The sequence below is a fragment of the Buteo buteo genome, chromosome 8 (genome assembly GCF_964188355.1).
Source record: "Buteo buteo chromosome 8, bButBut1.hap1.1, whole genome shotgun sequence".
Taxonomy (NCBI): Eukaryota; Metazoa; Chordata; class Aves; order Accipitriformes; family Accipitridae; genus Buteo; species Buteo buteo.
In genome coordinates, this window is record NC_134178.1 from 9433901 (window position 1) to 9461118 (window position 27218).

General features: G+C 37.2%; 1 protein-coding gene across 4 annotated transcripts in view; it reads right to left on the reverse strand.

Moving 5' to 3' along the window:
• Positions 1-3383: 3383 nt before the first annotated feature.
• Positions 3384-27218, reverse strand: part of CASK (calcium/calmodulin dependent serine protein kinase) — a 223155-nt gene continuing 199320 nt past the window's right edge. Inside the window, exons 19-26 of one of the 4 annotated variants that reach the window (XM_075033578.1) lie at positions 27152-27187; positions 24141-24337; positions 22732-22847; positions 17556-17636; positions 17384-17464; positions 14275-14477; positions 11946-12029; positions 3384-5912 (exon numbers count right to left, since the gene is read on the reverse strand). In XM_075033578.1, coding sequence (XP_074889679.1) covers positions 5736-5912; positions 11946-12029; positions 14275-14477; positions 17384-17464; positions 17556-17636; positions 22732-22847; positions 24141-24337; positions 27152-27187 — 975 coding nt within the window. In that variant the 3' untranslated portion in view covers positions 3384-5735. The remainder of the gene's footprint in view (positions 5913-11945; positions 12030-14274; positions 14478-17383; positions 17465-17555; positions 17637-22731; positions 22848-24140; positions 24338-27151; positions 27188-27218) is intronic. The other 3 variants (XM_075033581.1, XM_075033580.1, XM_075033582.1) reach the window with 3 other exon arrangements.

The window sequence follows — 27218 nt, forward strand, 5'->3', positions numbered from 1 at the left end:
TCCCTCCTCCACAGCTCCCTCTGGTTAATATGGAGATGAATCTTCAAAGACCTTTTGTAATAAGGATACTAAGTAATGCAGAGGGGTAAGACACATTTGCCAACTGCTAGGAAACGCACCTTAAAATTAAGTTTCTGAATGTGATACCACCCACTCTCCCTCCCCGCAGTTACATAAAGATGGACCCGAGTATAAGACAATTCTGCTGTTTCACATCTGTTTAAATTTCTTTTCACACATTCAATGAATTAGTCCCATAGCAGGTCTGGGCATGGGTTGACACCATGGAGTTCTCCTTACTCTGCTGCGTCTCTCTTTTAAAAGCCTGGTTATGCTTTTGATATATTCCCTGGTTTGTTAACTGTGACATTCAGCACAATCTGCATGTTATCCCTGCTATTTTCAGGACTTGCTCCACCGTCATGACCATTTTGTGAAAAAACAGTGAAAGCGAAGACTCCGTCTGGACAGCTGGCAATGAGAAAAACAGACTCAGGTTTCAGCTTCAAGACGAGTTACACTTAACAACAAGCAAATTCCTCCCTTCCTCTTGGGTATTTCCTCTATACAGATAGAAAAATTAGCTACAGCTACTGATAAGGGAAAATTTGCAATTACTTTGCTAATACTCAACATGAACTCTTTCAAGGATACAATGTGGAATGGGCTACTAGTTCAGTTATCTTCCACAATACAAAACCAGGCTCAAGTTACATACTAATCATACGAACATATGGTAGAGATGTGGCCAGATTTAATTTGCTTGTTACTGATCTTCCCATGGCAGTTGCTAAGAAGAGATACAGCAGAATGCACAGACATGCATATGCAAGCCTCCCCCTTTATTTTTTCTTAGAAAGGTTAAGACTACATGAAAAGCAATCAACTTTCAACTAAAATCTTAACTGAGATTACAGGAAACTGTAATCTCAGGAAACATATTTCCCAGGTAAGAATTAATTATTTATGTAATGTACAGGTCTGGGAAAGAGGCTTGAAAAGCCTTTAACTCTGAGGCTAAATCATAAGAAATCAAAAAGCTTCTGTACTTGCTTCAGTCCAGCTTTCACAGAATTGGAGCAGAAGACTGCTAAAAATCACTTAAGAGGAAGAAAGTAAAAATTACGGTAGGTGCACTAACTGTGTGTATCAGCAAGTGAAAAAAACCCCATGGTAAACATTTAAATGTTGGAACTGGCTTTGTATTTTTTGTGTAGCAGTAGCAAAAAGACAGTCTCCTCTAACTTAAGCTTGTGAGCTCATCCTCATGGTATGCACACAAGGCACAATCATTCAGGAGAAGTTACTTCTGCCCTGCTTGTCTATGATATATTTCCTGTTGTGCAGATATTTTAATTTGTTTGACTATTTGACATAATGTGCAGCAGTCTCCTTGGTAAAAGTTACAGGTATCTCTTAGCTCATTAAAAGTAGTGAAGAAACTAGGCTGAGAGACAGGCTTATAAAGAAAATGAATATGCTTTACATCAAGAAAGCAGGCTTTTCGTGGTGTCTGCTTTAGCTCATACTCTGTCAATTTAGCTTATAAAAAGATGACGTTTACTCCAGTCGGTCAAGAAATGTACTTCTGTAGTTTTCACAAATCCTCTTCTACCAAGTATTTTAACGCCTGAAATTGAGTTCTAACTGCCTTCATTAAAGATCTTGAGAACTAATTACAGTGGAAGAGAATGGGACCAGAACTGTTTGCATGTAATATTTCAGTCTAGATTTGCAAAAAACAATGTAAGCTTTGGCAGCATTTTCAAGTATTTGTTTAAATAATAGGTCTCTGAAATAATTTCTGTAGGGAAAAGAATAAACATGGACCAAATACCGAAGTTAGACTTTTCCTAATAGCTCTAGTATCCAGTTCTTGAAGTACACACTCCAGTTCAATGCTGCTCATCTCATCTTCTACGCTGTCCTTTCAAAATCAACTGAGTAACTTTGCTGATGAAGTTTCTGAAGCAGGTAGCGGTGTTTTCACTTAGAGGCTAGTGGCACAGCATCTTTCTTGACCCAAATCAAATAAAAAGAAAACCAATGCTAAAACATACGGAATAATTCAGTTTTAGTGATGAGATTAAAAATGTCCCTCGGATTTTCAATAGTTGCATGCTGTGGGTTGCATGACACCAGCCAGGATTGTCTAAACTAGGTTACCATTTCCATGCAATAATCTTACCACTCTGAGACATTGAATAACCTAGTGTACTTTTATTAAGTAAATGGAAGCAGAGGTTAATGAACATTTATTGGACCAACTTAACACCTTGAAATCACAGGCATCAGTCAGACTGAGAGGCAGCATACTGATAAGATCAAGTTTTCTTTACAAATCTATGAGCCCCTGTACAAAAATAAAGTATAAAAGGGGCAAACAGAAATATTTGTTTCTTCCCAATCCCAGGGCTGCTTCTGAGGTCACATTCAGCATAAATTTAGAGAAGTCCAAGAGGTGCTCTAAATTATGCGGTGATATTTACAGTACTAGGAGGACCCTTCTCCAGTTGGAGATCAAAAAAAAAAAAAAAAAAGAATCACAACATTAGCTCTGCACCTGCATGAGTCTCCGCTATGCAAGCGAAGCTTCCAGCTGAATTTATGGCAGCCTTTTGCCCTCTACGTACCACACAGATAACAGAGACGCATCAGAAGGGCTTGGGCAGGGCAGGAGGCAGGGGAGGCGTGGGTCGGGCAGGCTGAGGAGTCCCGGGCTTGCTCTGCGCTTCCTGGGCCGGTGCTGAAACCGGTTCACGGAGCTCACTGGGCTGCGTGGTTCGGCTGTGCTTAAAGCCTAGGGGGGGGTTCCAAGTTAATCTTTTGCTACGGAAGGTTCCTACAAGGAAAACAGTCTGTGGTAAAGAGGAGGCAGGACAGTATGCTAGCTGACGTGCTTTACAGGTTTTGTCTCTTGATAAAAGGCTATACAGTGAGAATAAAAGAAACAACACTCTCCAAGTTAGTCTTTCTACTGTGCAGTATTAACTGAATGGTAGCTCCACTTAGAGAAGAAAAGTGTATTAGTTACATGAAATCACTACTTATTGTCATCTACGTAAGGCAGAAGCACCCTCATGGGCCTCATGAGTTTTCTTTCTTTACAGGCTGGATACACAGAAACTCCAAGAAATTCACATTAACAGAGTCAAAAGTGTGTAGTCAAAACATTTATGGTGGACTATAGCCGAATTATCAAAATTACTTTACCTGTTTAATATCATAAACATTTGAGATGAAGAATGTGTCACTGAAGTCAGATACCAATGCTTACCAGAGAAGAAGTTTGTATTTCTAACATCAGAAACACTCCACTGCTTGATTTTCAGCAGGTCTTCCCATCTTTGTGCTTTACTGGGAAAAGAGGTAGTTTGAGAGAGAATGAAACTGTCACTTGGATGAGCTCAGCTGGTGTGTAATACTACCACCGCAACAGCTGATCTACAGGAACACCTGCTAAGGTTCATCCGGCACTAAAATGACACGGCACGACTACTTGAAACGTTACCTCTTACTCACTAAATAACATACTTCACAGTTTGCACCTATCCCCTTTTACGGGGGCTAAATTCAGAACAGATGAGCAGCTACTGTTACTCCAACAGGTTCCCTCTTACTCGCTGGCCCGCACAGATCGTTTCTCACCGGTGAGTTTCCAGCACTCCACAAACTACGAACTCAGGGGACTCGGTTACAGTACTCGTTTTGGGACGCAGTCACCCAACTGTGATTCCAGCTGTAGCGTAAGGGGGTTCAGCAGGTGGGGTAACGCGGCGGCTCACGCTCCCTTCTGGGCTGCAGGCTGTGCTGAGAATGCTGCACAAAATAAACACCTTTTGCCTGACCTGGCTGGCTGGGATGCCTAGCTGGACCTAGACTTTGCCTAAGGATTTTACAAGAACAGAGATTTGACCACCCGACCTGCAGTAGGAGTAACGACCTATGCACTTTATGATAATTACCCCTATGGTAAAGGTTCAACCGTGAGAACCTTTTCTGATTACATGTGCAGTGGTGCCAAACAACTGGAACAGCCCACAGATCAGTTACAGCTGATAGTTCAACTTGGAGGATAAATCCTTCGAGAACACTGCATCATTTTAATATAAACACTAGACTTCATACTATACAACAGCACAGCCAACCGAGCTTTGAAGATAAATCATTTTAAGGAACATCGTATTTCTGACACCTAAAAAGAGGTGGCAATGCTTGCTTCTGTTAACCATTTTCAGAAAAAAATGCAAACCATCAGGGCCAGTGAGAGCATGAAGAAGGGAAACAAAACACCAGGTCACCACACGATTAAATCTTCTTCCTAGGCTCTGCTCTAATTCTAAATTAGCTGAACTTGTGCTGGTAGTACAGGCGGAGCAGAGCCCCTGGAACAGACTACGGGCTTTGCCCTACAAGGGCCTTCGCTTAACGGACTTTAAGAAACCTTTTCTCGTGCATGAGTCACTGATTTGCTCTTAAAACTCCCTGCGATGAAATGAAGGACCCAAAAGCATTTAATTGTTGAACACATAAAAGGAAGTATATTTAAAATAAAAAAAATTGGTCAGACTGTAGAGTCAATTACCATTTTTAAAGGAATTTACAGGGCTGTTGTAGATGAGTCTTTTGGAATAGTCAGTTTATCGCAATGCCTAAACTGGTTTCTTCATTGCACAGTATTTTCTTTTAAAATGTGTGCATCTTTAAACAATTACATACATATTAAAAATCAGCATTTCTTTGCTTAAACTTAATTAAAACGTTAATACTCTCAGACAACACAGATCTGAAATGGTGAAACCAGTAATTGCCCCCTCCCACCTTACAACAAATTAAATTGAGACAAAATTACAAACACATTTCACTACATGATTATTATTAATAAAAATCAGTTTTTTTTTTATAAAGTTGCCCAAAATGCAAGGGATGTGCATAGGTTTACAACTTAGTCAGAATAATATTTTACTTTATTCCCTTGGGTACGTGTTCCCATGAACGGAATGTACTTTGCTGTAGATTACAGGTTTTATCAACACAGATACACCAACGGCATGAACGCTTGCGACTGTCCACATGCATTAAGAGTCAAGACCCAATTTCAAATTTCTAAAAGTTTTACAGAGTTCTTCAAAGAGACAGTATCACATTATCTGGATGTTACACAGAAGTACTTAAAAATACTATCCTAGGAAAAAAAAAGCGAAAAAAGGCCTTTAAAATTTATGAATTTGTTTTGTAACCACTAGACTAATTACTTCAAATAAATAAAGGAAAGCAAAGTATTCCAATCAAAAAATCAGACTCTAAAAAGAATGTAGTGTTCCACCCCCAAGTTAAGGTAACAGAATCATATTATTATTACTATTAAAATAGATTATAGAAAGCAGCATCTATTTTGTGCAGTTTTTAGGGGCCCTTGAAATAAAAAGCTATGATTTCCAAAAATATAACATTCCAAAGGACTGAATAATACATATATTTAAAGATACAGTTTATTAAAGTTTAGGAGAAATGATTAAAAAAAAGATACTGTCTCTTTAAATTAGTGTTTAATTTTTTTTTCCCCTCCTCCTATCTATTCGGACATGACAATAATTATATTTTAGGTCACACTACATCTAGGTAGTCTCTAGGGGCCAAGACCTGTTGACACAAGGTCAATAACGAAGAGGTTTTCCATGTATGAGGTGGTTCCCAGTAATGACAGATTTTTTTTCAATTCTCTCATGACCGGTCTAGTAGACCCAGGAGACCGGGACCCACTGTGAGGCTGTACACACAAGCTCGATGGCTTCCTCCAGGTGCCTGATAGTTTCATCAATCTCATTGTTGATAATTGTTAGGTCAAAGTAGTGTGCATATGTTCTCTGTAAGATTTCGGACTCCTTCTGCAGGCGCTGAAGAGATTCGTCCTGTTCGGCGGTCAGAAAAGAAAACGGGAGAGAGAGAAGTTGGATCCTTTCGTACTCTTCTACAACAGCTTTCTAACTGTTGCTTACAGAGAAGGAAACGGGCCAAAAACCCTTGGGGAGGCCTAGGTCGTTTAGATCCCCCACCTACGTCTATGGAAATCACAGGGGAGAATGGGACAGTTTCTCTCTGGAAGCCGACATTCAAGCAGCACTCACTTATTGACATTACGTGAGACAAAACACAAGCCTAGCGTTAAAAAAGCGAGGCAGAGGATGGAAGCTTAGAAAAGCAGCACAGACATGAGCAACGGAGACCATATATGAATATAACGTACAAAGTGCACAAATATGAGCTATTGGGCCTATGTCCAGGTAAGAACAAGAGAAACAGGAGAGGGTGTATTGTCAGGTATCAGCTGTTCCCGGTTTTGGTCATGTTTTCTGTTCAACATCAGTCTGCCGGATCTACTTCCTTTAATACTCATTTACCGATAAGGAAATTCTCCCTCCGCATTACTCTGCGGTTCCTATTTCAGAGCACGCCATTCCCAGCGTCTCTTAGGGCGAGATCCTGAAGACGAACCACGCAGCCCGCGCTCGAGAAGGGCCAGCGCTGGCAGACGGGTGCTCTCCGTGGCTTCGTGTCAGTGTCCTTACAGAAAGAACCGCATCCTACGGGGTGGGCGTGCTGCTGCGCTCTCTGCAGCCAGCAACGCTACAGCGATGGGCTTTGTGAGTGAGGTCTGCCTTTCTGAGAGCGCGGGACTGCAAAAGGCTTCTTGCTACGGCTCTGCGGCCATTTTTAGTTTGAATTCTCTTCCTGCAAATTCCCTTAGAAATTTAAAAAAAAAATAAAATAATTTGCTGCTTTCGGGAATCTTGAAATAGCCACTGGAAAGTAATCAAGTCCTTCCTGCCCCACAGGTTTGGGGTGGATATGGGGCAAAATTACATATGAACAGTATAGACTCCTGCTGCTCTGAAGTATCTATAGGGTCACTCACCCTTCTTGATCTATCAACTGGGATACACTTTATTATAACAGAGTTTTAGGCTGCAGGAAGTACAGACACAGTGCCTATAGCTGTTTTCAAAGAAATTATTAGCTGATAAATACTGTTCCCAGAGTAAGAGACTCCCCCTTTTTCTGTTTAAACTTCCAAGTATTTGTAATCACAGTGACAAGTAGCTGTGGAACAGCAGCTTTCAGGTCCTCTGAAGGGAACAACCTGCACTGAGACAGTTCTCCTTCCCTGTAGCTATGAAACCAGCCACTTCTGGAGAAGAAGTTCTGTACCAAAGTTACAGTTCTGCTTCTCTCCTGAAGCTGCAGCCTCAGAGGAGGGGGGATGTTGCCTTCACTTGATAATCACTACAGATTTCATTCAAAGTCAGACAAATACTCCTCACATGCGCTTTCGTACAAGGGATGCTCCTTGTATGGACCATTACGCATCGCCAGCGATGTCTGGAACTTCCACAGAAAATACCAGTGCATGCAAATTTAATTTATGGTATTGACAAATTGGACAATATGGATCAATACTAATGTTAAATATTTTTGTGGAACATTTCAGATGGCCCAGTGTCTTTAAGCCAAAAACCTAGTTAGGTAAACTGCCAACTTCTCATAGATTCCAAAAGAGACATCAATTTATGTCAGCAGAGGATCTATACTTTTCTGCTTAAATTAACCTACAAAGGAAAAAAAAATCATAACTGTCAAGCAGAATATTTTCAGTGCTTTAAACATATCTAGCTAAGACTAATTTTATATTTAAAGCCAGTCTTAGCAAAATCACATTGCACCTTTAAAAGAGTTTTAATCTCATGGCACAAGGCTAACAGTATCTGAAAAACCCCCATGAAGCCTTAGAACTGTTAACTCATATGTAGCTTTTTAACTGCTATTCAGATTTCCCCACAGTGTCACCTTTACCTACAAGAATGAACTTTTCTCACTCAAGCATCTTATGGTGACTGACAATAAAAATCTGAAAAACTTACAGCTATCTCATCTTAAAAACAACAACTGGTAGGTAGAGTGAATACTAATATTTACCTTACACACATAGATGTCACAAAACTAAGAGTTTCAAGAATTCATTACATTTTAATATTTTTCTGACTTAGCTTCTCCTAGATCCAACTTTACTGGGATCACAGTGGGTTGTATTTTGGAATATCTGGATTTCCTAGCCTGTTGGAAATGTAAAACATTACTTCTTTCATATACTTTTAGGGGCCGTATTAAGTTTGGGATTTGTACATTCAACACCATATCAGACTTGGCTAAGTGTTTCTTCTGTAAGTCTTAAATGCCAAAGTTCATCTTCGAGGCTAACACTTCCTCAAAATTTTTGCTCTAGTAAGTTCCTCTCAATTTCTCTAAAATGTCTTAATTAAATTTTGAATAGTGAACATCCCAGATTATTCTCCAAGAAGAAAGTTCTCCAGCAGTTGCGCTCTCAATAGTGTCAAGAAAGAAGGTATGTATCAAAAGGTTCAGCTAGCTGCAGACAGACAAATGAATCGCCACAACTTCAGTAATTTCAGTAATAGGCATTTTATGTGGGTCTAGTTGCAGTGTGTCCATTATTGGAACAGACTTTTCTTTCCTGTCACTAGAATTCAGTTCACTTTCCTAATCTTCTCTCCTCCTGCAGCACAGCTGGGACAGAAAGGAGTGAAACACGGCTGTTATCCACGAAATCTCTCCCACGTGTACAATGGCCACCAGTGATATTTTCAGTCTCTGAGGGCTGGGTTTTTTCGTCCTAAATTACGTAGGACAATAGCTGCTGCTCGTGACAGTCAAATCACAGCCTAACAAATTACTAATAATCCCTTCTAAGGCTGTGAACACTGTATAGACACACCATCCGGCCTTTGCCAATTTTGCTCCAACAGAAAGAAATTCTCCTCAATTTAAACAGCTGTTGGACTGCGAACTCCTTAAGAAAAATTCCTTTTATTCTTTGGCTGTAGGAAGGGAGGAAGCATAGCTAAAAATTCAGATGAATTTGGCTCAGTACAGATTTACACATGGCTCAATAAAGATTTAGATCAAAAAAGTGGAGCCTGTCAACTCCTCATTGCTGCTGTCTGGGCAACGGGAGGTAGAAAACAGCTGGAGGAAAGAGGAACTACTTCAGTGTTTCCTGATATGCTCTCTCCTCCCCCTGTTTTTGCACAGCAATAATCTGTTTCCTTTGAGATTAGACAGGTGGGTACACTCTGGGAGATTTCCTATATGATTTAAATCGGTTTTGTGCTTTGCAGAATTGCTCATAGTGCACTGCTATATTCAGTTGGAAAGCATAATATTTTGTCTCTTAACTCTTGCTGTGTGGTCCTTGATTATTGAGATATTTTTTGTGGTCTGTGATAGGCTAAAGTGTCTCGAGAGATCCTTTTAAGATCAGGCCTCTGCACTGATTTTACCACAGAGTTCAGATGTACAGCTGTAAGAGTAGAAATTTTAGTCTCTAGTTTCTTTTTACTAGTGGATAACTTTAGCGCAGATATCTGAAGTCATTACTACATTAAATTTTTATTCCAATGGCGAAAGTAATGTTGAATGGGAACGAGCATATCTACATTCTAGAACTACTGAAATAACCAGGACTACCTTGTCAGCCCCTAGCTGGTACTTACAGGCAATTTTCTGCACCATTTTGGCAGCTATGTACAATTAGTACGAGTGCAGGAAAATGAAAAGAAAAGCAAAGATGAAATTTAAGAAAACATAAGGGGAAAAAAAAGGACAGTCATTTACAGAAATGTTCTCAAAAAGTGTAAGTAAAATAAACAAAACAGGATAAGAGGATAAACAGAAAGGGATACTCATTATGCAAATGAACCTTTCAAAAAGGAAGCATGAATGGGAAATATGAAACACACACTCTCCACCCTTGTTTGCTGCCTTGCAGGCTGCTAACACACAGACACAATTGGCGTTATCTCCCTTCATGCAGCCCAGCAAACCTTGGAAAATAGCATCCTGTATTTGGGTAAGGTCTGTTGCTATTACATTTCCTGCCCCTCCCTTTCCTTAAGTTTAATGAATTCATAAATTAGCATGCTTTATAAGTGTGGCCTCAGTTCAGCAATTCATGTGCCTGAGTGAAACCCTGCACGCACAGAGACTTTAGTCACAAGAGCTTAAAATAAAGACACAGTCTTACAGCATGAATGCAAATATTTAGAACATAATACTTTACTTCTACTAATACTTCTTTGGCATGAACAAATATTTCCCCACCGCTACTATAAAAGGTACATTTCTGTCCTCTTCCTAGTGTACCACGGAGAATATTTTCTCCCTCGTATGAACTGTCCCAAATATCTCTGCATTATATCCTACAGCTGGAAGATTAAAAGTTAAGTACCGCTGACAGATGAGTGAGGCCAAGGAAGACTATTTGGGAGCTGATACACAGGTATGGAGGCAACAAACCCAGGTGATTGCATAATTCCACAGGGTATCTGGCTGCCCGAGTGCTGCTGTAAGCACAATGCTTGCCTGATACATCCAAAGAACGATTCTAACTATTTTTTAAGTGATGCCATGCCATTTGCTTGCATAAAGGCAAATTCAGTGTAGAATATAAAATTTTAGTATTTTCTCAAGATCGTACTGATTTACAGCATATGCCAACACCAGCAGTTAGACAAACTGTCACTTCACTAACATAGCAAATTGTGATATTCTGAGAGACCTTCGTCTGTGCGCTCGTGACATTTACCGGTTAGGGTATGGGTCGATAAGACACAGTGAAATGACATAACTTACTGCTGTGAAAGTTAAAAGTGCCTTCTTCCCCTTCCCCTCTCTCTTCCTGGCTATACGCTTTCACTGCTTGTTCTGGCATTGGTGCTTGTCAGAGCTTTTGTGAGCTGCTTGAAAACTAACAAAAATCCAATTTAGAGCTAAAGTAGCTCACTAAAGGATCTGGTGAGTGCCGTGGCCAGTGCAGACTGGCAGTATACGTCCCAGAAGCAAGTTAGAGAGAGTCACTCCCTTCAGCAACAGTGAACTAGTAGAATGCCTCAGCTACCAGTAAAATTGCAGCTCAAGGCCAGAATTTTTCACTCTCCACTTGCTATTTTAATAATCATTCAGGGCATTTGCATTTAAATATGTTAGTCTTATTCCTTATTTTCCTGCAAGCCTCTGCAGTGATGTCACAGTTTCATACTTATGATACTGTAATTACATTTCTATAGAAACAGGCTGTAGAGACAGGGCTTCTGACTTTATTTTTTGCATGATCAAGGAGACATCTAGGAGATTTGGAACAGATTCATGGTCAAATCCAATTGATTAAATACCTTAATATCATGGTTTAAAAAGGGCTGAGCAGATAAAGTGTTTGTATAAATACCATTTGCCCTGCTGTGAGCTAAATCCAGAACTGCTTGATACCATCTTTGAAATCAGTAGCAATCTGCAGAGTGGATACTCTATAAAAACTAAGTAGGAAATTCAGGATGTGGACCTCCACGAATACTTAACATTATTCCACAAGCAATTACCCCTTTGGCCAAAGCTTCCAATTCTTAGAGAACAGTCTTCAAAATTAATAAGACTATTTCTGATATATATTTGCTGCATAGAAAAAATACTAAAAGATAAAGGCGGAATGACAACACAGTCACACCCCCCCATTTCTTCAGTTCAGGTCAGCTGTAATCTAGTGCTAGCACTGCAGCTCAGAATTGAGTAATTTGTGCTAATGATTTGTTGAGGATTTGGAAATGGATCTTTGAGCTAGGGCAGGGAATGAAATAAAAGAATATGTATTTTTAGAATATGTCATGTGGATATTTCAACTTGAAGTTCATATTTTGAATTAGAAAAATCAGTTAATAAACAATAAACACATCTCAGTCAACTTAATAATGCTGCTATACAACTGTCTTTCTGCCTCCATTTACAGACAAGGAAACAATTAAAGAGTCTTATCTGCATATCTGAATCTCATCCTTAATTCTGTCTCTGATAGGACATTAGATTGCAACATGCCATACCTCATTAATGCCTGGGGTAATCGTAGGTGCAGCAATAAAAACAACAAAAGGAGCAAACTCTGCAGTTCTCAGGACCTTCAATGCCTAGGTGAAAAAAAAATCAGATACTTTAGAAGAACCCCTCAACAATCAATGCGAATAAGTTTAGTCACACAAGCAAGAGATACAAAATCCTGATTTACCAATGCTGGTATTTGTTTTTAACTGATCTGGAGTCAAGACTTCAGTAATACAGACACTTAACTTTTTGCATTATCTTACATTTTTGGTGGTCAAACTGTGTATTAATCCTTAATTAAAGAGAGTTTTCAAGACAATGAAAGCTTTAGCATTTTCAGAGAGGCTCTTCCCATACAGTCTCAAAAAGTGCAGAATTCTGTTTTCATTTAAACTAAATGATTAACACCAGGTAAAAAAATTCACTCATGCCATAAATAGGGAAAAGAGCCAACTGTATTTTAGAATAAATATTGACTAGAATATGATTTTTTCTGACTTTTTCTACCTACCAACACTTTTTTATTATTTTCTGAAACAAATGAAAATGTGATGTGAAAGGTTCAAAGTTTTTAAAAAGTAAGCATAGTGAAGTTTTAAAAAAGTGAGCCTAGCACTAATACAGTAAATGCAGCACCAACCCCCTGAACCGAATCTGTGCAAAGAGTTCTCATTAAAAAGTTGACCTAGTCATAATTTACTGAGTGACACACAGAGCTGCCATACGTGAAACTCTGGTACAGATCCAAGCTAGACTAAAGTGCAGGAGAGCAAGTAAACATACCTCAGCTGAACTCAAATGAATGGACAAGATAAATAAAGACTACTAAAGGTCAGTCTGTTTTTGCTCCTTCCACTTCCTGTCTTCTCCAAAGTTTTTTCTTTTTTTAAAAAAAAGACCAAACAAAACCCCACAATCCATCCTTTTCCCAAGATAAAGAGGTTTTAACCTCTGCTGCTTGAAACCCACCTATACATATATATATATATATGTCATCTATGCCCACCTCCTCTAAACAAGAGATAAACCCTGTATGTAAAAGTCAAAAAACCTCACATAACTAAGAGTACACAAGGGAAAACAGGCAAGTGGTGTAACATAACGAGGAATAAGTCCACAAACAGGCTGGCCTTAATGAGCTGAGATGGATGCATGAGGAAGCTGGTTAAGAAAGAGGCTTGCCAGACAGTGGAGGAAGTGTAGCAAAGGCAGCTGTTACCAAATGTAAATATATTCTAACAAAGATTAAAATGGCTTCTGAGAATTGTAATACTTCTGAATAATGCAAGTTGAAAAGGTTTCTCAAGAGAGTTTGCTTTTAACAGCTGCTCCATTTGAACTAACTACAAATGCTGCTCTCCCTGAAAACTGTTAAATGTGGGCTTTTATTTTTCAGAACAGCACCACACCAGCATCCTATGTTAACTGTCCTAAATAATTTAGTCAGGTATCTTATTTCTGTTATTAAATTCTTAATGAATTTGAACTTCTTGAATCCATTCACAAAGAAGAAAGAAGGCAGCAAATTTAAATAGATAACACTGGTCACAATTTTAATTTGTCTTTCCTCCCATTTCCTTCAATCCGCTAGAATAATAAACATCACATTTGTCCAGATTCACGTTGTTCCACTTAACAAAACATATAAACACATCCCTGTGAACTGAGAATCATGACTACATGGATATTTCAAAGGAAGCATATCAGAATTTTCCACTGAAGATTTTATATAATGAATGAACAAACTACTTGGTGTTTCCCGAGAGCCTGATTTTCCTTCCTGCCCTCTTCTGAAAAGTTTAATACCGCAACACAGAAAGGATTTTATAAATTAACAACACTGATCTGGTCATTGTGCAAACAGGATCAATATCGATGACTGACCACAAAAGTTTCTGACCATGCTCAATAGTGCTATGGAGCCAAGAGTCAGTTAGGAACAAGATTACCCTCTACTACAGCATCAAAGAGAAATTTTTGAAAATATCGAAACATTACTCCTGGCAGGCAATGACAATCACTTGTTTTGATACGTTTCACTGGACATGAGGCTAATATAGTAAAAAGTCACACAGTAAGTAGATTTTCAAGATACAGTGGTTGCATACCAAGATAAACTATGAATTTGTTTCTGCTGTATGTCCTTCTAACCAGATGATTACCAGAATTCTACTTCACAGATTGATACCTTGGTGTTCCAGGGACTTTTGTTCCACATTACTGTATGCATTACTTATCTATTGTGCAATCAATGAAAAGAAATAAATCTCAATAAAATAAGGTTGAAGGATTTGTGATGAGTCCCATTTTAATATACTTCTAATTAGTTACCTGAGGTTCTACATCAAGTATTGCAATTAGTCCCTGCTCATGGATCTTTCGTATTGTTTCCAGTTTTGTCCCATACATTGCATCCTCGTGGCTGCCATATTCCAAATATTCATTGTTTGATATATCCTGCATCATTTGGTCATGTGATACAAAGTAGTAATTTTTCCCATTTTCTTCATCTTTCTTTGGAGGTCGGGTTGTGTCTGAAAATACAAAATAAAATTATTTTTAGTACAAAAGCAATATTAAGCTTATATATGACTTTTTGTTTGGTTTATCAGTGCTTATTCACTGAATGATGACCTGTCAAATCACATATAGAACAATGAAGCATGAGCTTGAGGTAGGCAGAATAACAGGGGCTGGGAAAAGCCGGAGTCTCTGGGGGATGTGTGTTGGGAAAAGCAGGAGATGAAGGGATGTGGAAAAGGTAAAAATCAAAAGGTAACAGAGGAAGAACAGAAGGTCATAAATAACCTTTACCTGGTCAGGACTATAAGACTCCACTTGCTTCTCTTTCTTCTAATATTCCCTTACAAACTGATTCACTCTCATATTTTTCCACTATCATATTTATGTTGGTGACATATCTGAAACACCACATCTCTTCCCAATCTAACCCCATATCTTCCAACAACCCTACCATAATTTCAACCAAAGTATCAAAAAATTGAACTTATCTATTTTTAATTACACCTATTACTGTTCTGAGGAGTAATTAGCAATGTTCTGAGGATTAATTAGCATATTTCAAAGATGAAAAGTTCTATAGAAATATTATAGATCATAGTTATTATTTTAAGGAATTCAAGAACAATGGGTTATATAAACCATATAATATCACTATTCTACTCACTGCTGCCTCAGGTCTACTGAACTTATATTTCCCCCAAATCCTCTTCTTTTGTAAAAACACTTCTGTATTTTCCTTTTCCTTTTTTAATTAAATTCTTATGAGGTTTTCTTCTGAGTGTGAAAGTGTAAGTCTAAAAAGTGGATGAGAGCCTGATTACTTGTGGTCAAGTGAGATGAAAGCTACTTAGCAATAACATACTTTTCGAATATATTGCTTCTGCAGACCTATGTGGTAAGAGATGTATGGCCTACTAATCCTTTTAATTAACTACCACTCTGTGTGACATGACCTTTATGATCAAGTTTTCAGTAGGTAGCTAATTTCTTCATAAAGCATTCCCCAAAACTTCACACCCAACTTAGGGCCTACCTCAAAAGCTACCTAATCCTACCATGGTATTTTAAAAGAATGCAGAAAATGCAGTAAAATCCATCCCTGAGAGTTGGAGAGAATAAATTCAATTACCTAGAGTCAGCTGAAAGACAGATCACGTTCCCATAATACTTAAAGTGTACGTGATATATTTTATATGAGCTATTTATATCACTAACATAAGGAAGTAATTTGGGTCTCTAAACACCAGCATAAAGTGCTATTTTAAATGCCCTAAATGCCTTAAATCTGAAATATCCATATAGGACTATTAGATGTAACACAGGAATCAATGGAGACCATTGCTCTTCTGGAGTGGAGCTGGAGGCCAAGTGATGTCTAAAACAGGCATCTAAACATCAAACTGATGCTTTAACACCTGAATTTCATCCTGATTTGCAGTCTAGTCTTTTTAGTCTTCTTATATAATCAGTGAAGCAATTTCAGTGCTTCCACAGAGCAGGAACCTAATGCAGGCAATCTAAGGCATGGTCGTCATGGTATAGGCGAGTCCATTTTCATAGGTATTTGAAGATAAATTAACTAGTTCAGCTCTTACCTCCCCACAGCAATACAGTTAGTACTTGAGAGAGACTGGGTGAAAAGCATACCATAAAGCATTTATTACTCTTTGTTTTAGTTCTTTGTAATGGAGAACATATTTGCTGGGTTACTGCTCCCTACCTGCCACATAATCTTGTCTGTATTGAATAACATAGGTACAACATACATCACATACTCCTGGCACCCCGCTTTTAAAGTATCTAATCCAGGATTTTAGTGTCTAGATATAAACAGTAGTGTGACAAACAGTGCAGTTTCACATTGCTGCTGGGGCGATCTAATGGCTCATGCTTTCAAAAGGGCTAGGTCTTTCTGTTTTCCTTCTGCTGGCACTGGTCTTTGTCTTAACTCCTTAGCGAGCAAGCCTGGGGAACTTAAATCAGCAGCCAACTAATCCTTTTCCCCTTCCAAATAGGGAAACAGGTAAGTTCTTAAAAATAATACTTTTCAGCAACAACAAAATCCTTATAGGTAGAAAAAACCCTAAGTGCGCTTTTAAAGTAAAGCACTAACAAGGTATAAAGAAAATGAAATTAATTCATAATGGTCATCAGTGTCACTTCTTGGCCATCTGTGGGGTTTCTGAAGTCAGCCTGAAATAGTGGATGGAGTTAGCTGCTGGATGCTCGTTTCAGAATGCCTAGCTTGAGGAAAAAAGGGTGCATGTCCAAGAGAACATGTAGCAGGATATGCAATTCCTGCCATGCTACTGATAGAGATCGTCATGAAGGGAAAACACCCCTGTGCTCTTTGTAACAACCCACTTGTAAGCAGTGAAGTTACTTGTGTTTTCTTCTTATTATTGTCATCTCTAGAAACTTGAAGTTATTTTAGTATAATACTAGTCCTCGAGGCTAGGCTATGAAAGGTAATTTAAAACATTCAGATAAGGTACACCTTAAAGGTCTTCTCTAAATCCAGTTTATATTTCTTCTCACAGGAATTATACACAGTTTTAAACATCAAGGCTGTTCCAGTCTTACCTGAACTGTAAATGTAAAATTAGCACAGAAAAATGAAAAATTTTTCATTCTAAAAGTTTCATTCTAAATTAACAAACATTTGGGGTAGAGAGAAGTATGCTTAACAAGAAGTTTTGTGAATACTAAGAAACATCGAATGTAGAAGTGGTGCTACTTACTACCCACCCTGCCCTGCCCTGAAAACACAAAAGAAGAAATGTAGCCAGTCTTATCACAGTTCCCACCTTTAAGATAGGATTCGTCTCAGCAGAACTGAACACATGTAGTGGTACAATGGGTGTGTTGTCAAGGATGATACAAACAATTTTGCAGTACATTGAACGCTGCTACTTACGAGGAATGGGGTAAGCAAATCTGTCCGGGTGTTTTGTGATGAGTGTGTTTTTTATGTGTCTTCTTCCAACACCGTGTGCACCTAATCCACAACACAGAAATGAATTATAAATTTTCCACTAGAAGAGTTTCAAAACCATGCTGTTACGTTCAGAATAATAACTCAAAATTACCTAGTAAGACTAGTGTTTTCCTTTTGAATGCTGGCAGTTTTACTACTTCTTCATATGTGACGAGATCTAATTGATCAAACACTAAAACACAAAAGAAACCCCCACAGGGATAAGAAAAAAAGGTATATTAAGCGTGATAATTAATTGTGCTACAAATTATAATTTTAGCAAGTTTTAGATTTACAATACAACGTCATATGTTATGGAAAATAAAACCATTTCATTATGCAATTTTAACAAAAGTGTTCATTTAAAAAACTGTTAAGAAGCAATAACAAAGCTACTGAAATGCTCAGGAAAGTTTGCATGTCCTTTCATGCAGTATTCAGCAGACCACAAAAATTAGCTAAAATGGCATGCCATTCACGTTTGCATTCCTAAGAAATAGCAATACTAAATAAAAATCTGTAGACAGTGACCAACATGAATACAATATGAGAACATCTATTTACACTAAAGATAGGGATACTTTCGTAATCATGTTTTCACAAGGTCTATGAGAAATGTATAGAGAAGACTGTTAATACTTTGTGGTATTTAGTCTTCAAAACTACCACCACATTAATTGTAATTAGAGTTCTCTTTAAACACACGTGCTAGTTAACTTGACATGCTTTCAAAACTTGTGACAGAATGAAGAGTTCTAATGAAAAGTGATGGCATTACATAAAAGAACCTCCACCATATTTAGGGAAAAATTGTAAAAGTATTATTTCAGAAATAATTTCAACTGCAGTTGAAATTGGATGAATTCCATCATGCCTATCAATCTATTGTCAATTGCCAAGATATATAATGATTGACAAATCAAGTTTTGTTCACTGAAAACAGCTTAGTCCTCCTGTGCGCAATAACACATAATCTCTGGTAATTCTTGCAGAATTCTAATGAAAAAGAAGCCAGGAGGCAGTTAATTATACTTGTAAAGATTACAGCAATCAGCAATTGTGAGCAGAATAACGAACAAGAGTTTTCAGTTCTGTATTTATGCACGATATAAAAAGAAGGGAGGAGAGACTGCATCTGAAGTATGGGATCTTTGAGTGTTTCCAAGTCCTAAGCTGGTGCATTCACCTCAACTATATCCCATCCATCTTTTAGGATGAGTCCAGATATATCCCTCTCCCTTTCCCCCTATCCAAAACCCCTTAGGAAAGCACGCAGTGGCAGGAGCTTTAGTTTGCTTGCTCCAGAAGTCCCCAGCCACCAAGATCAGCATTAACACTGTGGAGCCTACCAGAAAGCACATGCTCTTTGTACTAAAGTCCCAGTTAAAGCAGCAAAGGGTTTAACTTTATGTATTTCTTTTTATAGGGCAGATTTTTCAATTCAATGGCAGTCTTTTTACCCCAGAGAAAAAGTACATCTACTTCAATTTGGTCAAAGTACAAATTAGTCAATCGTCGTACTCAACTCTTTAAGACCTTGAAAAGATACAGATATGAAAACTTCCTAGTCCATTTGAAGCATTTTGAATTTCATCCTAAAGAAGAATCTCTTTCAACCTTTCCCCAAATATCACAAGCAAGAATTCATATTTTTCTAATATTTTTCTTCCATTCCACAAACATGGAATTCTTACTGCTGTCCTTTTTGCAACTTCACACTATTTAAACTAATTAATAAATAATTTCATATTAGAAAGGGTTAAAGATCTACAACATGTTAAACAGTTTTACCATTCTAACCATCTAGGCCTGCAAGTATCTTTTCCCATTAAAAAATAATTTAAAAAATCAATCCTTTATTTTCTTCTTGAACAAAACCACGTTATGTTAGATACAAACAACAGGAACAAACAACAGAAATGATACATATTAATGCCTTCATCACAAACCAGCAGCATGGAGAAGATGTGTTTCAGTCTACATGGATTTAACTAATGATTGTAGGGTTTTCAAATGCAAACGAAAAATGATTAATTTTTTAATATACACAAGATATGAGGAATACAGGGCACATTTAAAGACTGAACTTTAATGCTTCTGTGTTACTAGCTAATAAAGAAAAGGAGTTCTTGAAAGGAAACAGTAAGAAGCAAATAAAGAGGCATTGTCACTTGACAGGTTACTTACATGCACAGAGGCCATTGGGAGTAAGACAGCATGAAAAATGTACAGGGGTCATTGAGATATGGCTTGTAATATATTAGTAAAATAAAAAGTATATGCACAAAATAAACTTTACCATGCAATAGTCTAAACACAAGGCAAATAAATCACATTAAGAAATTATAAACATATTTTATAAAAGCTTGGCAATTTTCTACATTATGCATAATATGAAGCATCGTTCTAGTATGTTCTAAAGAGTGTTCTTTTATGAAGTCCTGCAATAACATTTCAGTAAAATAAATAAAAAAATATATCTAGATATCACTGCAGTATATCTCTAGAGCATTTATATAAATGTCAGTGAACCTAATAATGAAAAATATTTTATTTTTTCTGTGGGCTTCGGTTTAAAACTGACATTACAATGATAAGATGTATGATTGTGAAATTGTCTCTTGAAGGACACAATAATATCAAGTATGGAGGAAAGAAAAATGGGATGATATTTTTCTTGTAAAGGAGAATATATTTGCTTTTAATTACAAAAACTAACCGGAATATTCTCTTTGCTTCATAAACTATGTCTGATTTGCAGAAGAATTTCATTTCCAGTTCCAGTAATATCCCAATATATCACACTACAATCTTAGCTCTCAAATCATTAGCTAGCCACACAAATCTTAGCTGACTATGAAGTATTTTACTAGGTCGTTTCTCAGCACCCCAGTGCAGTCTCATCTCTAAGACAAAAATAACAGGGAAGTCCAAATAGATTACATACTGCTAAATGATTTATTGAATTTTATACTAAAATAGAAGAAAAATAAATTCTACTTTCTTGTAAGAGCAACATTTTGACATCTGGATTAGACTTCTCAGTTCCAAATTAATTATACTTATTTTGGAACTGACAGAAGAAAAGATCTGCTTTTTATTCTGAGACAGACACACTGAAAGCTTGCAAAAGCCAGCGTTGCCAGATTTCTGACTAACAATACCAGACATGATAGAGTAGTTCAGAGAAGGTAAATTCAGTACCACCTTAGTTAAACTGAAACTCATGCGAGCACCATAGCATTTCAGTGAACCTCCTTATATCCTACATTTGGCATCATTCCCTGGCATATTACTGGCATCACCTGTAATGACTCAAGGACACCAAGATCAATAAACATTTCTAAGAGAAATCTTGATTCCAATCTGCATTTTCATTAACTTTTTGACTTCTTAGGGGGAAGGGGAAGTGTCAGATGGTATTCGGAAAAGAACAGTTTCTTTTATGGTCATTGTGATAATTTTTAATGTTCATGTTTCTAATTTTTGGCAAACACCGTGCTCTGATGTAAAGTGACTAACAGCACTGATAGCGGCAAGCACTGAGGCAGGCAAACTGACTCCAAGTGCTGTCAACCTTCTCCAAAATGTCCCCCCTACATCAAGATAGGAATGTCTAGATTACCTTCCTTTCAGGGATTTAATTGATAGGAAGTCTTTGGGCTAGTTTTGCTCCTAAAGTATTGCCTGCTCCTTCTCCTTCCCTCGCCATCCTCTTTCCTTTGCTCATTCCTTTGTAGCATGCCAGGCTTAGTCACACTGACATTATTAAGTCTGTAGTGGCACTGTGAACTGTATTAAGAAATGTGTCTGCCCTAAAGAAAAAGAATCAGTGTTTTTTGTTGGGTTGTTCTTCAGCTAATCCATTTAACAGCATGGCCACGCAAAGTTATATGGCAGCACCTGAAGGGAGTAGCAATGCTGTGGGAATGTATGCTGGGAGCAACTGATAATACTTTAAAACCAGTACTGTCAAAGACTTTAGGTCATAAAATCCACATTTATTCTCAAGCGTTTTTGTTAAGATCATAATTAGTAAAACATGGTTTACTGCTACCGCAATGGAGTGGAAACATTAAAACAAACAGAATACTAAACCAGCAAAAGGAAGAAAACAAGTTAAAGCTTTCAAACGCTACTTGTAAGGGTTTTCAGGGTAAAGCGTAATTTTATATTTAACTGTGAACATCTGAAATGTGATGGTGAATTAAGGACTATAAATGACAATTACTGTTCTTTGACTTTCTTAGATTTTATTTTCAAACAACTTTTTTTTAAGTAAACATAAATTCTGTAGTACTGCTATATTATGAGCTCTGATACTGCATACAGATTGTACAAGTAATGAGAAATGTGAAAATAGAGATTTATATTGTTTGATTCATGCATTCAAGAATGCAACTGAAAAAAACCCAGAAATTAATTCAATATATAAAATACTTTCATTACACTGTTTGGACAGGTATGTGTTTTAATTCTAATAAAAATCTCTGCAAGTCTCCCAAGAGACTACAACAACATATTTATCATTACAGTATGTGATATCAATGCAAACCCAACAGACAGCTTTAACACATCGAACATTTTATATTAAAAGAAAAAAAGAACTAAATTCCGCTCATGAATGAAGGGGTCTTCCTTCTTTACTACTAAAACTAATGAATTTTGCTCAGCAAGGATCTCTTACTCTACACTTCTACTTTCAAAATTTTCTAAACCAATTCATTTTTTCAGCAGTCTAAATAGGAAACAAAAACTTAGGATTCAGGCAGAAATTGCTGCAAGGATAAACTTCTGCAGTTTGTTCTATTTGGTAACTGTAAATAACACACGGACTACGCAATGGCTCTTATTCCACTGCCAGCTGTAACGCTTCAAGAAAAATATCCTTTCACGATGTTTTCACACATATAATCTGTAACTATAAACACATATTAACAAGGATGCTACTGAAAAGTCTTCTGTAGAGCACAGTACAGTTACATAGACTGCAAAATTCATATCCTCTTGGTTTCTAGTGCTCCTTTAAATGTAAAAAGCAAAACAATGTAAGCTGTTAGGATACATTATGATGCATTTATTTTGTTGCAGCTTGCCTCTCACTGATTAAGCTGTATGTTTCAATAGCAAAAACCGAGCACAGCAATGTTGGCATAATCAGAATTTTACTTCTATTTTCCTAAGTACCTCATCAGGTTTATACAACAATGCCAGCTGAACAATTAACGGCAAGGATTAGATTGTAAAAAATTTAACCTGTTAATGATACTTGCTTTTTTTTTTCATACCTGCATTGTGCTTTGCCAAATATTTGTCTTTGTACTGCTTTTTTTTCTTTCCAAACCAAGTACAGCTGGCCTGTTGCTCCTGTTTGGTCTTCTCCATGGCAATACAAGCAACTCGCCTGGCATATGGAGGAGAAAAATTTTTTTGTTGTTGTAATCAATGTATTTTCAAAAAGCCACATGAATGAATTAGAATGAATTAGAAAACGAATACTTTTTAATAGTACAAGAGTACAGTAAAACTTTTCACCCCCCTTTTTCTTTGTGACTTAAAAGCACTTATATACAGAGGTATTTTGATATAAAGAATATCTTCTGAGTGGTAGATCATTAGAACTCACAAATCAAGTGAGCATGGGAGGAAGGGTCCTGCTAAAATGGCTGTAGACCACTTTGCAGCCGATTAGACTGCAAGAGCATGAGGTCTGTAAAGACCACTATGGTCTAAATTACTTCAGAGCAAGTTGCGTTGCGGAACTGTTTTGAGGTCCATCTTTAGGATTAATTACCGCAAGTGTTCCTATTGCAATGTACACCAGTGTCCCCTTATGTCAGGGCTTGCAAGGGAGCTCTTGAGATGGAATGAAATGTCTTGTCTACCGCTGTTTTTCCTTTAGTAAAATCTCCATGGGCCAGTCTGGGTGGCACAGGTGCTGTTAAACCCTTTATAGCACTCTCATTCTTTTACGTAGCAAATCTTGCATGAAATATTTTGGGGCTAGATTAACCATATTGATAAACTTTCTTGAGTTTTGGCTATGACTTTCATGGCCCAGGACTTGCTTGCCAGAGTTCGTGCTGATACATTTGAAGCATTTACTAAACAGTTTCTGCAAGAGGTTGTTTAAAGGCTCTGCATTGCTTTTGTGGCACTCAGGGCCATTGTCGTTCATTGAATCTGTCATTCAGGAATCTGCATTGTGATTTCTTTTTACTTTTTGGCTTTCATATGAAAAATGAAAAGAAGAGAAAACCCCCAAACTCCCTCAATGACCTTTGTGCTCGACGTCTTGCTAACACCTTATTCCTGCAGCACTTGCATGTAAGCAGTACTAGTGAAAACACTGTTTTGAACCTAAAAAGAATAATTAATTTGACCCCCTTACATAAACAACTAGCCTTCAATCCTAGTTTCCTATAGTATATCAGAAAGCAGAATATTTACTAACATAGGTGATTATTTTTCTAATGTAACCACACATATGATATTGCATGCAACTCTTACTGCTATGCATATACGAGAGAAAAAAATCAATGCCACACAAACTGAGGCAATATATAGACTTTTTTTTGGGAAAAAAAAAAATAAGAAGAAAAAATTATACAAACACTAGCTATACAACAATGAAAGGCATGAAAGACAGAAATAAAAGCAAAGCTAAATTCATTTTTACAGAAAACTTAAGTCATACCATTCTTGAAGTTCAGGAGAAGGAATAAGACCTGCAGTACCATTTTTGGAATTCTCAAGTTTACCCTGCCACCAGTTGTGATCATCTTTGCTAATGATTTGGATAATATCACCAACTCGGAATCTGATGCCAGCTTCTTTGCAAGGAATGAGGTCATCCTTTGCTGGATCATATTCAAATTGTGCTCTTACATATATCTATAAAAAAGAGTTTATAAAAGACACTGCGGTATTATTACTGGTACAGTATTAAAAGTAACAGGTGACAATTTGATCTGTGCATGTAGCAACACATACTGTTTGGAACAAGCAAAGGAAGAAACAGAATGGCAAAAGCATAAGTGATAGTTGAAAATGAAACAGAAACACACCCCCCCAGCAAGCAATGGAGACATATGATGTTATTTTGAAAGCTCATGTCTTCTACATACTGTAAAACCTGAGCAGCAAAAATGAACACATGTAAGACAGAGTCCCTCAAATCAATATTAACTATCACGAATCATTAAAGACTATAAGCCAGCAGCTTACAACTTGAACTATACTGGGCTTTCCAACTGAAGTCCCACGGTATGTTTTAAAAATTTGTATGGCAGGAAATTTTATTGGACAGTGTAAAGGACTTAGGCTACATTACTGATCTTTAGTATTTAGACTGAAAATTTAGTACCTTTTTTAAGACTAAATAGGAAGTCCTGTGTTGCACCCATTGCATATAGTTACTTGGGAGGAATGTGGGAATTCTCTGCATGGATTTTTCAGTAAAAGTCTGCTCCCGTATAAATGAAAACTAACGATTTGAGTAAGTTATTCTCTAAGGAACACTAACAGAAAGAATTCAGATTCTGACTTCACAATTTAAAATAATATACCAATCCTTGTTTTGTGTGTTAGTGAGGTCTCAACCTTAGAAAATAAAAATAAAAGTGATCTACAGTTTTGGTTGCTAATTACAGCCCTGATGCATCCAAGGATCTTAAAACCAGAATTAAATGTCATGTCCAAGATGGGTAATTTCTACAGTTTATGAACTTCAAACATCACACTACAGCATCTCAGGCAGCCATGTATAGTCTACTGCTGATTTCCTTACTAAAAAGGGACTAATTTTTTTTAAAAAAATTTACATTCCAAAGTAATATCCTTCTTTTAAACTGTAACAAACGCCAATTTTGCTCAAATTCTGCTCCAAAAATAGCTGTAACTATGCAGTGTTTGTTAGCACTATTCATGGCACTTAAAAAGTTCATTTCTATAGTAATCCAATCTGCAACCCAACATATGAATAAATTAACTTAAATGGCTAATCACTACTATCTTTTACCCGATGCATTTTTATCTGTTTACAGTGAGAGCATCAGATGATAATATCAATATAGAAGTCAACTTTTAATATACTAAATCTGACCCTTGTTCTGCAGTGCACTGAGTATGTGAGTTTGGACAAGCAACCCAATTTCTTTTAATCACTTTTATTTGGTTTCAAAACATCCTATTTTTTGTTTATTTAGTAATTGGCTTTCTATGAAGTAATCGGTATTGAACCAATCCCTTATTTCTCCTCAACGTTATCTAATATAGGTCTAGAAATGTAAGCAGTATTTTTACCATCTAGAAACTTCCTCGCTTTTCAAGTCCCTGCTCCAGTTTGAGCCATTATCCACCACATACTGGCAGTTCATGGAATGTTACAGACTTCCTTCCTTACAGATAGCAATGTATCTGTTATCCAAGTCCTTACTGTCTTCAAGGATGACAAGCTACCAGAAAAATAATGCTGGTTTAATGGGAAAAGACTCTTGAAAAAACCAGATAACTATAAATGGTGCGAGTACGAGGAACACCATTATTCTGATATGTTTTGAACGAAGTCTCTTCTCCTGGGAAAAATACCTTATGAGAGGCAAAAACCCCCTAACACAACAGCTTGGAAGGTCTTTCATGAAGCCTTTCCAGAATTAAATTCAGGCAGCTGCAAACTTCAGAAGACAACAGAAAATTAAAGAAACATAGCTGTAAGCTTTAAAAATAGGAAACGAAGTAAGAGCAATCCATTCTTGTAATACATGTTCCAGCTAACTTAACCAGACAGTAGTATAAAAAAATTTTCAAAGACAACAGATCGTGGACTTAATTGACTCTTTTGAGTGGAATTGCAAGGGTTGTTATTAAAACCCTTGGTAGAGAAAGAGGTTGAGTCCACGGTTAAAGATTCAGAGGCGGATTCTGGAAGGGCTATATATAAATGGAGCAGTTACTGAAGAGGAATCACAAATCACTTGATGGTATGTGTTGATCTGGAGGCTGCAGTTAAAAACCCTAATTCTTAAAATTGCAAATGGAATCATAGGAAATCTTCTGCAGAGCCTTTAAGGGCTTTCTTGGAATTGTCTGGAGAGGGAAGGTCTTTCTTTGTTCCCTGATGACATGTACTACCATCAGGTCAAGGTAACAAAGTTAAGGGACATTACTGAATCTGGGCCTCAGGACCAAAAATTTAAGAAGGTATCTTCAGACTTATCAACTCTTAATAGAAACTGACCTTAATGTTTTTCTTTGAAGAGCTTTGTTACTGTTAATAATTAAGTTATAGATCAACTCAAGCTTTAGAATCTTTGTCAGTACAATGTTTTAGAGGAGAGTATTAGACACTTGCCCTACTAGTCTCCATTTCAGCTAAAATACAAATTTGAGGTTTCCTCTAAGATGAAAATCTGCACAGGTCACTGCACAACAGTAAGTCTATTAATGCATTCTGAACTAAAACAACATCTCCAGTTAAATTTACAATGACTTTGTAACTCTCACACATATGGACACATACAAAAAAAATGCTATTTTGAATTAGCCACAAACAAATGAGTTAAAAAGAAAAATGAAAAAAATGGAACAAATTTTCCAAGCTTAAATGTTTTAGTCCAGCACATACAGAATATGAGGGGGGAAAAGATAAGCAGGGATGTTCACTAGCAGCTAAGTTTACAAAAATTCCCATGGAGGATATCTATTCACCTGTCTTCCTTTTGGTTGTGTTGTCGATGGCAAGTCCTGCAGAATAAAGTCAACCCAGGAGAAGAAA